Below are 12769 nucleotides of genomic sequence, written 5' to 3'. Positions count from 1 at the left end.
GGCAGGTGAAAAAAATATCAGCCACAAGCACTGGCCCCTAGAGACTGTAAATAGGCTGTGCACATCTGGATGCAAAAACACAGCCAAATATTTTGAAAGGCGATTTTCATTTGGGTTGAAGCTGCAATAGTTTTGTCATCTAGTGAAGGAGGTAAAAGGTAACAGACTTCCTCATGTAAAAGTAACAATTAAAATTAAACAGGTCATCAAACCAGGGCAAGGTTTGTGCATCTGTCATCAAAATCACAGAATTAACATGGTGCAGAAGTTAGTTATTCAGCCCATTGTGTCTGCACTAGCTCCAAGAACTCTGACTGAGCACAAAGCTCATATCTGCTATTTTTCCAAAGTGCTTCAAAAGGCTGTCTGGTTCTTAATCTTTATGAGTGGGAACTTTTTGCCCTTTTCTACTCAGACAGGACTGCACATGATTTTAAAAGCTTCTGTCAGATCTCGCTTAGCTTTCTTCTGAGCATCGTGGCTCAGTGGTTAGCACTGCTGCCTCGCAGTATAAAGGACTTGGGTTCAATTCCACCCTCGAGCGACTGTGTGTGTGGAGTTTGCACATTCTCCCCATGTCTCTGTGGATTTCCCACAGTCCAAGTTTGCACATTAGGTGAATTGGCCATGCTAAATTGCTCAGTGTCCAGGGATATACAAGCTAGATGGACTCATCATGGGATATGCACGGTTACAGGGATAGGTTAGGGAGGTAGGTCTGGGTGGGATGCTTTCTGGAGCGATATGGACTCAATGGGCTGAATGGCCTGTTTTCACACTGTGGGGATCTCATGATTCTAAAGATAACAGGCCTAACTTCTCCAATCTGCCCTCATAACTAAAGTTTCTCATTCCTGGAACCACTCTTGTAGAATTCTTCTGCATTAACTCTAATGCGTTCACATCCTATCTAAACCACGTAGTGGCTAAAGCCATAGACAACACAATAGCTGAGGGCTAACTAATATCCTATAAAGGTTCAGCATAACCTCCCAGCTCTGGTACCTTATACCTGTTAAAAACTGATTTCTCCATTTGTCCTGCCACTTCTAATCACTTATGCACATTCACATCCAGGTGTCTCTGCTTCTGCATACTTTTGAAAATAATATATACTTTTAAAAAAAATACTGTCTCTCCATGTTCTTCTCACTAAAGTACATCAACCTCAAACTTCTCTGATTGAACCCCATTTGCCATCTACTCACTTACTCCACCAACTTGTCAATGACTTTCTACACTGTCCTCCTCACAGTTTATAATACTCCTAGGTTTTGTGAGCCATAAACTTTAAAAGTGTCAAGATCTAGACTGCTTACATATACCAGAAAAACAAGGGATCATATCTGGCCCCTGAGGAACTCCAGTGTAATCCTTCCTCCAGCCCCAAAAACATACCCATTAACCATTACTCTGTTTCCTATTTTCCAGGCAATTTTGTATCACTTTGCTAATGTACCCATTACTCTTTCAGCTATCACCTTCCCCACAAGTCTATTGTATTGAACATCTCTTGGAAGTCTACGTATATCGCACCAACAGCATTGTCCTCACCAACACTCTGCTGCAACTTCAAAAAACTCCACAAGAACAATAGCAAAGCAATTACAGGTAAATATGTTCTCTATAATCAATTCACATTTGTCCATGTAATTATTAATTCTTTGCAAAATAATTGTTCTTGAAGTTTCTGCACTAATTAAACTAACTCCAATGATAGCCTGCTTAGAATAGATTATAATTAGAATGTCTGCCTGCTCTGATTTGAAATATGGTGTACAAGATACTTATCAATAAAAGTACAACAAAGACTTAATCATGTTTCAGCACTGAATCATTATACTACTTCCTCCTCCCGTTTTTCTATTTGCTCAGCAATGTTTGACTCTATAGCTACCTGATCTTTGCTTTCTTCTAGTTTTGCTTTTTGAACCAGTTGAATGAACTCCTTTCGATCCTCATACTGGACAACGGTGTTGCTGCCATCAGGTTTCAGGTCCACTACAGAGTGATCGCTAAGTACAGTGGTGTAAGTGAGATCATTCCCAAATTTAAATTCAAATGTCTCCTTGTCCATGCTCTCCATTGCCTCCAGCAGTTTCACCTGCACAGAAAGAAAAGGACTGGCTTCAGAGTTTCAAAGCTTGTATGCAATGTTGCTTCAATTAACTAGATACACTAAAAAGAATACTGCACCTCTCTGAAATCTTAATACAATTTTACTATCACTGATAATCTGCAGTTTACATTGTATTTTGCAGTTGGAAGGTCCAGCTAACTAGAGCTATACATAACGTGCATTCGTACAGGCTGAGCAGGCTGTAAGTACATATTCCTACCAGGTAGCAGCATATTTTCTCAGGCAGTATACAATACACAGACAGCATAAGCGATTCAAAATTTTTAAAAACTGCTGAAGAGACTCATGTGCTCTTTCTTACTCTTCTTGAATGGAAAAATATTATGTATTAACAATGTGAAAGACACTTTCGGGAGTAGGGAGCAATGGTTGAGGAAGAGGAGGAAGAGGAAGATAGGTAATTAGAATAAGAAATGGAAGAAACTAAACCATTTTATTGGTAGCTTTTGGTTAAAAACTCACAGCAGACAAAGTCTTGTTGTTTTTATATCTTTCTATCCTCCTCAATGCCCAAGTTCACAGTACAACTCCAATTCCTTCATATTCTACCCACTCTCTCAAACTGAGAAGTCCATTACTTCTACTACCGGTGTTGCTTGATAAGAAAGTACTACAGAAACTATCAAAAATGTCAGCACAAAAAAAAGTGTATTCAATCTGTACTGATAGTAGGGAAAAAAAAGACTTAGCAGCAGTAATGATCTGGTAATGTTAACAATCTATGAGCTGGACATAAAAAAATGTGACTAAACAAATATTGACTTGAGGGCCAACAGCACTCACACATCATTTATTTACTTGTCTCTTCCCTTTAGATTCAACTTAAAATCTCTGACCAACCTTTTCATTACCTGTATTAATAATTGCTCATGGTGATTTAATGTCATGTTTTATCCTATAATGCACCCATATTAAAAAATCTGAAGGTGCTTCAATGATGAAATATATAAATGCAATATATAAACTAGAGGACAAGGTTGAAGGTGAAAGGAGAAAGATTTAAAAGGGTCCTAAAGGGGCAACTTTTTCACACAGAGGGAGGTGCATGCATGGAATGAGCTGCCAAAGGAAGTGATGGAGTCTGGTACGACAACAATAACATTTAAAAGGCATCTGGATGGGTATTTAAATGGGAAGGGTTTAGAAGGGAAACGGACTAAGTGCTGACAAATGGGATTAGATTAGTTTAGGATATCTAGTCAGCATGGATGAGTTGGACTGAAGAGAGAGAGAGACAGACAGACAGACAGACAAAGAGAGAGAGAGAGAGAGTTTTGAATTATTTACAACTCACCAAGACAGAGTCCACGGCAGCAAAGTCTTTAGACCATCTCACTTCCTCTCCTGCTAGTTGTTTCCATATCATTCCAGGAAGAGCCAGCACCTGGCAAACATGCATATCGTTCTCATTAGGCTTGAAACTACTCAAGTTAAAAACATGAATTGTGCATATTCCTTCTGTTATGATCCCAGCTGATGTTACCAGACAAGTCAGATCGTTGACTGAAATATGGCTTAGTAGATCAAATATTGTTTTGTTTTTATTTAACAAGGTGGCCTTTCACTGAAAGATAAACAAATTTAACTACAAAACAGGAGATAATTACTCGAAATAAATGATAAAACAGAACAACAAAGCTATTTACATATAATAATGAGAAAAATTTCAACAGTAAAATATTCCATAAATTAATAAATTATATCTCAACATACCTTTACAATAGAATCATGGAGTCAGAATGTTCATGAGCGAAAATCTAAATACTTAATGTACAATACAGCACAGGGACAGACCCATCGGCCCACCCAAGTGTGGGCTGACTCCTAATCCTTATTTAGGATCACTACTTATTACCCATACGCTGTATCTGTCCCTCTGTTCACCTCATATTCATGTGTCTATAAAGATGTACCTTAAATGGTGCTAATGTGTCTGCTTCCACCATCTCCACTGGCAGTGTGTTCAAGGCACCACCATCTTCTGGGTGAAAGATTTTCCCTGTACTCTCCCCTTCTCACCTTGAATCTGTGCCTCTTGGAGTTGACCTTTCCAGGTTGGGAAATGCCTCTGACTATCCACCCCATCTACACCTCTCACAATTTGGTAGACTTCTATCAGGTTGCCCCTCAGCCTTCGTCCTTCCAGTGAAAACAATCAGAGTTTATCCAATCTCTCCTCACACCCAAACCCCTTCAGACCTGGTAACATTCTGGTAAACCTTCTCTGTCCCCTCTCTGAAGCATCAATGTAGTTCTGGTTGTGTGCAGTTCTGGTTGCCACACTATGTTCCAAAACTTTAGTTAGGCCAAATTTGGACAGCTGTAACATAACTTGTCAACTTTTATATTTGATGCCTCAGTCAATGCCATATGCTGTCTTGACCATTTTATCTATTGGTGTTGCCACTTTCCAGGATCCATGGACCAGTATGCCCAGATCTCTCTGTATGTCAATGCTGTTAAAGGTTCTGTCATTTGTTGTATAACTCACACCTGAATTTGATTTTCTAAAATGCATCACCTTGCATTTGTTCGTATTAAACACCATCTGCTATTTCTCTGCTCAAATCTGTAATCTGTGTTCCTTTGTATCTTTTGACAATCTTTCTCACTATCTGCAACTCCATCAATTTCGGTGTCATCTGCAAACTTTCCAATCAGACCATCTACATATTCCCCCAGATCATTTCTATATATTACAAACAAGGTCTCAGCACTGATTCCTACAGAACACCACTAGTTACTGATCTCCATTCCAAAAAGCACCTTTTCACTACTACCCTCGGTCTCCTATGACCAAGTTTTGTATCCATCTAGCCAGCTCACCCCTGATCCCATCTTTTGGACCAGGCTGCCATGAGGTACCTTATCAAAATCCATATAGATAATATCCACTGTCCTTCCCTCATCAATCATTCTTGTCAACTCCTCAATAAACTCAATCAAGTCGGCGAGACTTAAATGTTAAGTGCTTCTGCCTTTACTACCCTTTCTACCACATCTCCTCTAAACATTCTGCACCGTACTTTAAAATCTATGCTCCCTAATCAATGATCCTTCCAAAGGTTTCTTCATGTTTACCATATCTGTGCCCCTCAATTTTATGCATCTCAATCATGTCCCTTATGAATCTCTTTTGCTCAAAGGAAAACAATCCCAATCTGTCTAATCTCTCTTCATTACAAACTCTTCAACCCAGGCAACAGCCTGATAAATCTCCTCTGTACCCACTCCAGTGCTATCACATTCCTTCTATAATATGGATTCCAGAACTGAGCACAATACTCTACTAGCTGTAGTCCAACCAATGTTTTACACAATTCCCACATTATCTCCTGGCTCTTAAACTTTATGTCTGGACTACTAAAATCAAGTAGGGGAGAAAGTGAGGTCTGCAGATGCTGGAGATCAGAGCTGAAAATGTGTTGCTGGAAAAGCACAGCAGGTCAGAGAGCATCCAAGGAACAGGAAATTCGACGTTTCGGGCATAAGCCCTTCCTGATGAAGGGCTTATGCCCGAAACGTCGAATTTCCTGTTCCTTGGATGCTGCCTGACCTGCTGCGCTTTTCCAGCAACACATTTTCAGCTACTAAAAGCAAGTATACCATATGTCTTCCTAATCACTTATATCCACATGTCCTGATACTTTAAGGGACCAGAGTACATGCAGACCAAGGTTCCTCTGATCTTTGGTGGTTCCCAGGGTCCTACCATTCATCACTTAATCCCTTGCCTCGTTTGCCCTGCCCAAGTGCATCATCTCACATTTCTCTAATTCGGATTCCTGATCAGCCCGCCTATATCCTCTAATAGTCTAAGGCGATCTTCCTCACAATGTACACCCACCAATTTTTGTATCATATGCAAGCTTACTGTTCAGTCCTTCTACATTTCAAGTGCTCAAGCACCGCGGGGCACTTCCTTCTCTATCAAAACTATCAGTTTGACTAATTGTGGTTTTCAATTCTTAATTTGATAGACTTTTCCTTGTGTATTCACACAACAGCACTTCAACTTTCTCAGTTTCAAATAATCCTTTCAGGGTTTTAATGAAACACTCCCTGAGGAACTTTTAAACTAAACCTATGCACTGAGACAACCTTTTTCTGAATTGATTTCTTGCTCCAGGAGCACTGTGCTCCTATATCTCACTTCATTCAGGATTGTTGTGAACTGAAATGTAGGGTGTTTTCCTTACATTAAAAAAATCTGATTCTTTCAACTGAAAGCAGGCTAATGCCTCTATGTTTACTTGTACAATTTTTCCAATGCAAACAAATTTCCATTAGCATTATGGGAACTCTCTCTCAAACACACTGTTCTCTGTAAAAAAAGACTCCAGGAACACTGAATTAGCTGAATCAACTTATTAGTAAATCCCCTCACACACGATAAATTTTGAAAAAACTTTGATTTCCTTGCTGAATAAGAAACAATCTATCTTGGCCCTAAAAAAAACTTAATAACACTGCCTCCATTGTCTTCTGAGGCAAAGTGTTCAAGGTCACAAAACTCTCAGAAAAAAAACTCTCACTTCCATCTGGAAAGCGTGACACCCAAATTTTAAAACAGTGTGCCTTACTGATCAGAAGGTCATGGGTCCAGTTCTGGGGTGGGAGACAGAGTCCTACATCTTGGAGTGTGGAAATGAGTTTGGTTGTGTAATGTAAGAAAATGCGAAATTGTTCACTTTGAGCCCTGAAGAAGGGCTTATGCCCGAAACATCGATTCTCCTGTTCTTTGGATGCTGCCTGACCTGCTGCGCTTTTCCAGCTACACATTTTCAGCTCTGATCTCCAGCATCTGCAGTACTCACTTTCTCCTTCCCTTAGTCTTAGACTTAGTAACAAAAGGTAAGATCCTTTCCAAATTTACCTTGTTAACTCTGTTCAGGATCAAGTTACCTTTCACTCCTCTGAACTCCAGTAAAATCAAGCCCAACATGTGTCATCTACCTACTTGTTACACAGGTATCAGTCCATTTAACCTTCTCTAAACTGCCCACAAATCATTTAGATCCTTCCTTAAAGAGGAGATCAAGATTGCATATATTTAGGACATGGTCTCATCAATGCTCTTTATATCTGAAAATTAACTTCCTTACATTTATGCTTAATTCCTTTTGTAATAAAAGGATAGTATCCCATTAGCCTTCGTGATTATGTGTTGTATCTACAGCATCTTTTTGTAACACAAGCACTGGAACATAAATCCGTCCATACCTTGGAATTTCACAGTTGCTCTCCATTTAAATAATAGTCTGCTTTTTAAATCCACCTTGTCAAGGTGAACAACTTCGCATTTTCTTACATTACACAACCAAACTCATTTCCACACTCCAAGATGTAGGACTCTGTCTCCCACCCCAGAACTGGACCCATGACCTCCTGAACATTAATCCAGAAGGATAAACATCTCTTGCACAATAATCCTCAACACTGGTGCCCCACAAAGCTGTGTACTCAGCCCTTTATTATACATTTTATACACTCATGACTGTCTGGCCAAATTCAGCTCTAACTCCATTTACAAATTTGCTAATGACACTACTGTAGTAGGTTGGACTCAAACAATGATGAAACAGAGTAAAGAAAGAGAGACAATTTAGTAGCATGGTGTAAGGACAACAGATTCTCCCTCAATGTCTGCAAAATGAAGGAGCTGGTCATCAAGTTTAGGAAGCACAGTGGCTGAGATGTCCCGTCTCTATCAATGGTGCTGAGGTAGAGGTGGTCGAGAGCTTCAAGTTCCTAGGAATAAATATCACCAACAATCTGGCCTGGTCCATCCATGTTGACACTACAATCAAGAAAGCATACTCAATCCTCTACTCCCTCAGAAGGCTAAGGAAATTCAGCATGTTCACAATGACACTTACCAAATTTGATAGATGCACCATAGAAAGCATCCTGTCCGGTTGCATCACAGCTTGATATGACAACTACTTTGCCCAAGACTGCAAGAAATTAGAGAGTGAATGGAGCCCAGTCCATCACGAAGACCAGATCCAATGAGTTTGTCTACACTTCCCGCTGCCTCAGGCAAGCAGCCAATATAATCAAGGACCTCTCCCAGTCTAGTTATACTCTCTTTCATCAGGCTGAAGATACAAAAGCTTGAAAACCCATACTAACATATTCAGAATAGCTTCTTCCCCACTGTTATCAATCTTATGAACGGACTTGTCGTTTCTTAGAGTTGATCTTTGTCTGCACATTCTCTGTAGCTGTAACACTATATTCTGCGACTCTGTTCAATTATTCTGTTCTACTTTGTAAAATATGATTTATCTAGTTGGTACAAAACAATAGTTTTCACTGTATCTCTGAAAATGCACGTGACAATAATAAATCAAATCAACTGACAGATTTTTTTTGCTCAATCATTCAATATATTTATTTCCATCTGCAAACCCCAGAATTCTTGATATCATACTTTCCTACTTGGTGTTGCTCGCAAATTTAGCTATCATGCCTCTGTTCCCCTCAATCAGCACATTGATGTAAAATGTATAAAGCAGACAGTTCAGCAAAGACCTTCGTGGGGACTCCACACTTCACATCCTGCCAATTCAGCAAGGAGCTGAATGTGTATTGCATTTTCTGCCAGCAAGCCAGCCTATCTTCGATTTATGTTCATCTGTTTTCCCATGGCATGAGCTTTTATTTTCCACAATAAGCTTTGATGTGGCACCTTATCAAATGTCTTCTGGAAATCCAAGTACAGTATGTCTATAGACTCTCCTATCCACAGCTCATGTTACTCCTAAGAGATACAAGTTATCCCTGAGGGATATTAGCAAGCGAGAAGGGGTTTAATGGCAGTTGAGGACAGTTAACAGTCATCATTACCAAGACTACGTTTAACTTCATTTTTCTTATTAATTGAATTCAAATTTTACCTCCTTCTGGGTCACTAAAAATTACCCTGGGCTTTTCGAATACAAGACCAATAACATTATCACTATGTCACCAATACCCCAATAAACTATAGACTGCAAATTTATAAGATTCTAAAGACAATTATTGAGCCAAATAGCATTAGCAGCAACGTGAGGAAGCTATAGCCAAGATGTATCCAAGAAACATACGTCGTAAAGTTCACAAATTAAAATGAAGGGGGAATATCTACTTCAAAGGACAACAAGATTAAAAAGAGTAAAAGAGGGAAAATGGTAAATAGGAACAATTAGCATCACTTCTAACTTAGAAATGATAAAATAATGAAATCTTCCCCCAATTAGAATTATGGTGCTTTGCCGCAAGGTAGAATCTAGTTAACTAAAGGTGAAAGCTGTAGAAACCACCCATCACTCGTTACAGTTCCTCTATTTTGTAGAAGCTTGTAATTAATGTATGTCTAGTAGTGCCATTCTTTGGTTGGGAAAACAGGCAAACAACGTATTTCATGATCTCTACCAATGCTAAATGAACCTTAAGTGTGAACTATGTCCCTTTAATTAGCTCCTGAGTTTATGCAAGTGCAGTATGGAGAATGGCATCCATTAAAAAAAGCCCATGTTTTACTATTCCAAACACAGCTTGCTTCATGTTCACTATTGCAGTCACAAAATCACCTGATAAAAATTACACACAAATTGCTAGGGCCTGGCTGCAAGATGTTGTGGGCTGGGAAGAAGAAACGGCATTCAAAGGGAGTGGGAGAGGAAGAGGGGGAGAGGCAAAGGCCTTCTCAGGGAGAGTTGGTGGCTGCCACGCAGATAGCAGGAGTAGATGGGGTGGCTGCCAGAAGTGTGGTAAGTGGGCAGGAAAAGTCTGCAATATGGATAAAAGGAAAGAAGCTGAATCTGAAAGGGGTTTAGAGAAAAGGAAGGCTGCACAAGAGATAGTACAGATTTAAGCCTGCCAAGAAAAGGAATACTCAACTGATTAGGGGCCAGGAAAACTTGTAATCAAAGTAATAAAAATTATTACAAATAATTGAATCTCTAACTTAAGACTGCATATCTTCAGAAGCTACTTTATATGGGATTAAATATAGTGGGTACAATTTTAAGGAACAGTATAAATTGTTAAAATTGACCCTGAACTGCAGTTAAAAAAAGGAACTAATTTTTGTGAGTATGTGATAGAAACAGATTAGTTGTGACTTCATCTATCTTTATGATTGGTGATAGATCTGCGTAAAAGTGTCAGATATTTTGACAAAATATCCTTGTCAAATTATGCTTAATAAAGGGTCTACAACTGAACATATTGTTAGATACAGAGTCAAGATTACAGTGATGCTGGAAAAGCACAGCTGGTCAGGCAGCATCTGAGGAGCAGGAAAATTGACGTTTTGGGGAAAAGCCCTTCTGACATATTGATAGATACCTCTAATACTGCTGCTATGTGAAACCACATATCAGATATATCAACACAAATACAAAAGATATTGTTTTTGTGTGATTGTACCAATAATAAAGAAGTTAGTAAGAATGAAAATGGAACCCGAGAACCAAAATGTAACCACAACAATCGTAAAATAGCCCTTGAAGAAAATATGCTTTGTATCCTGCTTTGAAATGCAGAGATTCTTTCGGAATACCTGCAACTTCATCTTACAATGACTTACTTTGGACTCTTATCCTCTCAGAACCCATCACCTCAGCAACATAAATCGCATGGGCCTTATAACCAGACAGAAATGCTAATTAGCCATCCTTTTGACTTCAGCTATTCCAAATTCAGTTTATCTTGAAACTAAACAGACAGTTTAAGTGTATAAACATTTCCAAAACTTCATAAATCTAACACCTTCCTGAAACTTCGGAAATTAACAGTCTATTCACTATCAGCACATTTTACAAAAGCATGAAACATCTTCCCGATCAAATAAAACTTAAGTGTCTCTTTAATCTTAAAAGAAGCAAGCCCTGCCAACAGAATTCAAAACAGGCATTTTTGTTTCATTCATTTATGGATGTGGACACCACTGGCTGGGCTAGCATGTACAACTAACCCATAAAATGCACAAGAGAAAGTAGCACTGAGCTGCCGTATTGAATATGTGAATAAAATCAAAATACTGTGAGAAACGCTCTGGACTCTAAACATTAACTCTGTTTCTCCCTCCAAAGACGCTACCTGACTTGCTGATTTTCTCTAGCATTCTGTATTTGTTGTCTTACTGAACAAGTCCATTTGCTTTAGGTAAACCACAATCCAGTTAGGGAAGGATAATCCAAGATTTTGAACCAATGAAAGAACGGCGATATATTGTCAAATCAGATTGCGCATGGCTTGTAAGGGAATTTGCAGGTGGTGGCATTCCCATGTATCTGCCATGCTCGTCTTCCTAGATGACAGTAGATCAGAGATTTCCTCCATTTCACCCTAAATTGAACAATCCCAGGAAACAGTCTTATAAAACCTTGCATTTATAACAAAATGATTACCAAAAGCTCGCGTCCTCGCAATGCAGCCCCCATCAGCTGGCCTATCCATTCATACTTTCCAAATTCTTTGCAGGATGGATTGGGAACATATACATCTCGTGCTTCTCCAGTACTGTTACCCTTGGGGAAAGGAGAACAAACAGAAATTAAATTTTGTTTAATCTCCATGATAGGTAACTCCCAAGACGCAGTTACTTGAATTTTATAAAGCAATTTTTACTAGGGCTCTTCTAAATACATCAACAAGAGCAGAAAATTATTAAATTGTCACTGTTGTATCTCAACTTATTTTGTATTTTGTGATTTTTTTTGTTGTGAATTTTGCCCTCAAGCCAAAAGGTGCTAAAGATTGAAACTGAAAGTTCACTACCTCAGGACCAAATATAGTAATATTTCACAGTCAGTGAATTTTGATGGAAGAAAATAACAATTTCTGTATAGCAAGATGCCATAAACAGCAATGACATTAGTAAACAATTAATCTTTTTTGTAGCATTGACAGAGATAAATATTGATCTAGACACAAGACATTCTTCAATATCACTTAATGAACAAGATCTTTTATATTTACCTGAACAGCTATATCACAAGACCATTACAGGCATGAAAATATTGCAACACTTTAAACGCTTCTATAAAATGGACTCAATTGCTTTCTAAATGGCTCCTCCATGTCATGGGACTTTGGCACTAACAATGCCCGACAGACCTGAAACTTTGGCACATACCTGACTGAAATATGGACAATCACAGCCATGTATGAAGTTCACAAGCTTCTTTACAAAGGATAAACCATCAACAAAAAGGCCTGTGATATACCAGTTGGTTCACTTTCCCCTGTTTCATCATGGACAATAGGGATGTCAAAGTTCAATGGGTTTTCGATATGACATTAATCTCACTGCCCCTTCCTTGAATTTCCATGACTTGAAAAACTATAAAACAGGATTCATATCAGCCTAATATCATCTTATTTAGAAAATAACTTGGGGCTTTTAACAGGTTAAATGTGCATTTGATTTTAAGGATTACAAGAGGAGTTATGTAAATTTGTGCATAGGATTTGGAGGTACTGGCTCGGCCAGCGTTAATTGCCATCCCTAATTGCTCAGAAGACAGTTGTGTCAAACAGACTCCAGTGGGTCTGGAGGCTCATGTAAAGCAGACAGAGAAAGGATAGTATATTTTCTTCCCTAAAAACGCCAGATGGGTTTTCGTGACAATCGAC

General features: G+C 38.9%; 1 protein-coding gene across 1 annotated transcript in view; it reads right to left on the bottom strand.

Annotated features, from left to right (window-relative positions):
- Nucleotides 1-12769, bottom strand: part of hectd3 (HECT domain containing 3) — a 69209-nt gene that overhangs the window by 17400 nt on the left and 39040 nt on the right. Inside the window, exons 15-17 of the mRNA XM_060830521.1 lie at nucleotides 11542-11661; nucleotides 3435-3524; nucleotides 1898-2104 (exon numbers count right to left, since the gene is read on the bottom strand). Of these exons, the coding sequence (XP_060686504.1) occupies nucleotides 1898-2104; nucleotides 3435-3524; nucleotides 11542-11661 (417 nt within the window). The remainder of the gene's footprint in view (nucleotides 1-1897; nucleotides 2105-3434; nucleotides 3525-11541; nucleotides 11662-12769) is intronic.

This window comes from Hemiscyllium ocellatum, chromosome 9 (assembly GCF_020745735.1).
Source record: "Hemiscyllium ocellatum isolate sHemOce1 chromosome 9, sHemOce1.pat.X.cur, whole genome shotgun sequence".
Taxonomy (NCBI): Eukaryota; Metazoa; Chordata; class Chondrichthyes; order Orectolobiformes; family Hemiscylliidae; genus Hemiscyllium; species Hemiscyllium ocellatum.
The sequence above is the reverse complement of the archived record's forward strand: the minus strand, read 5'-3'. Positions and strand labels throughout refer to the sequence as shown.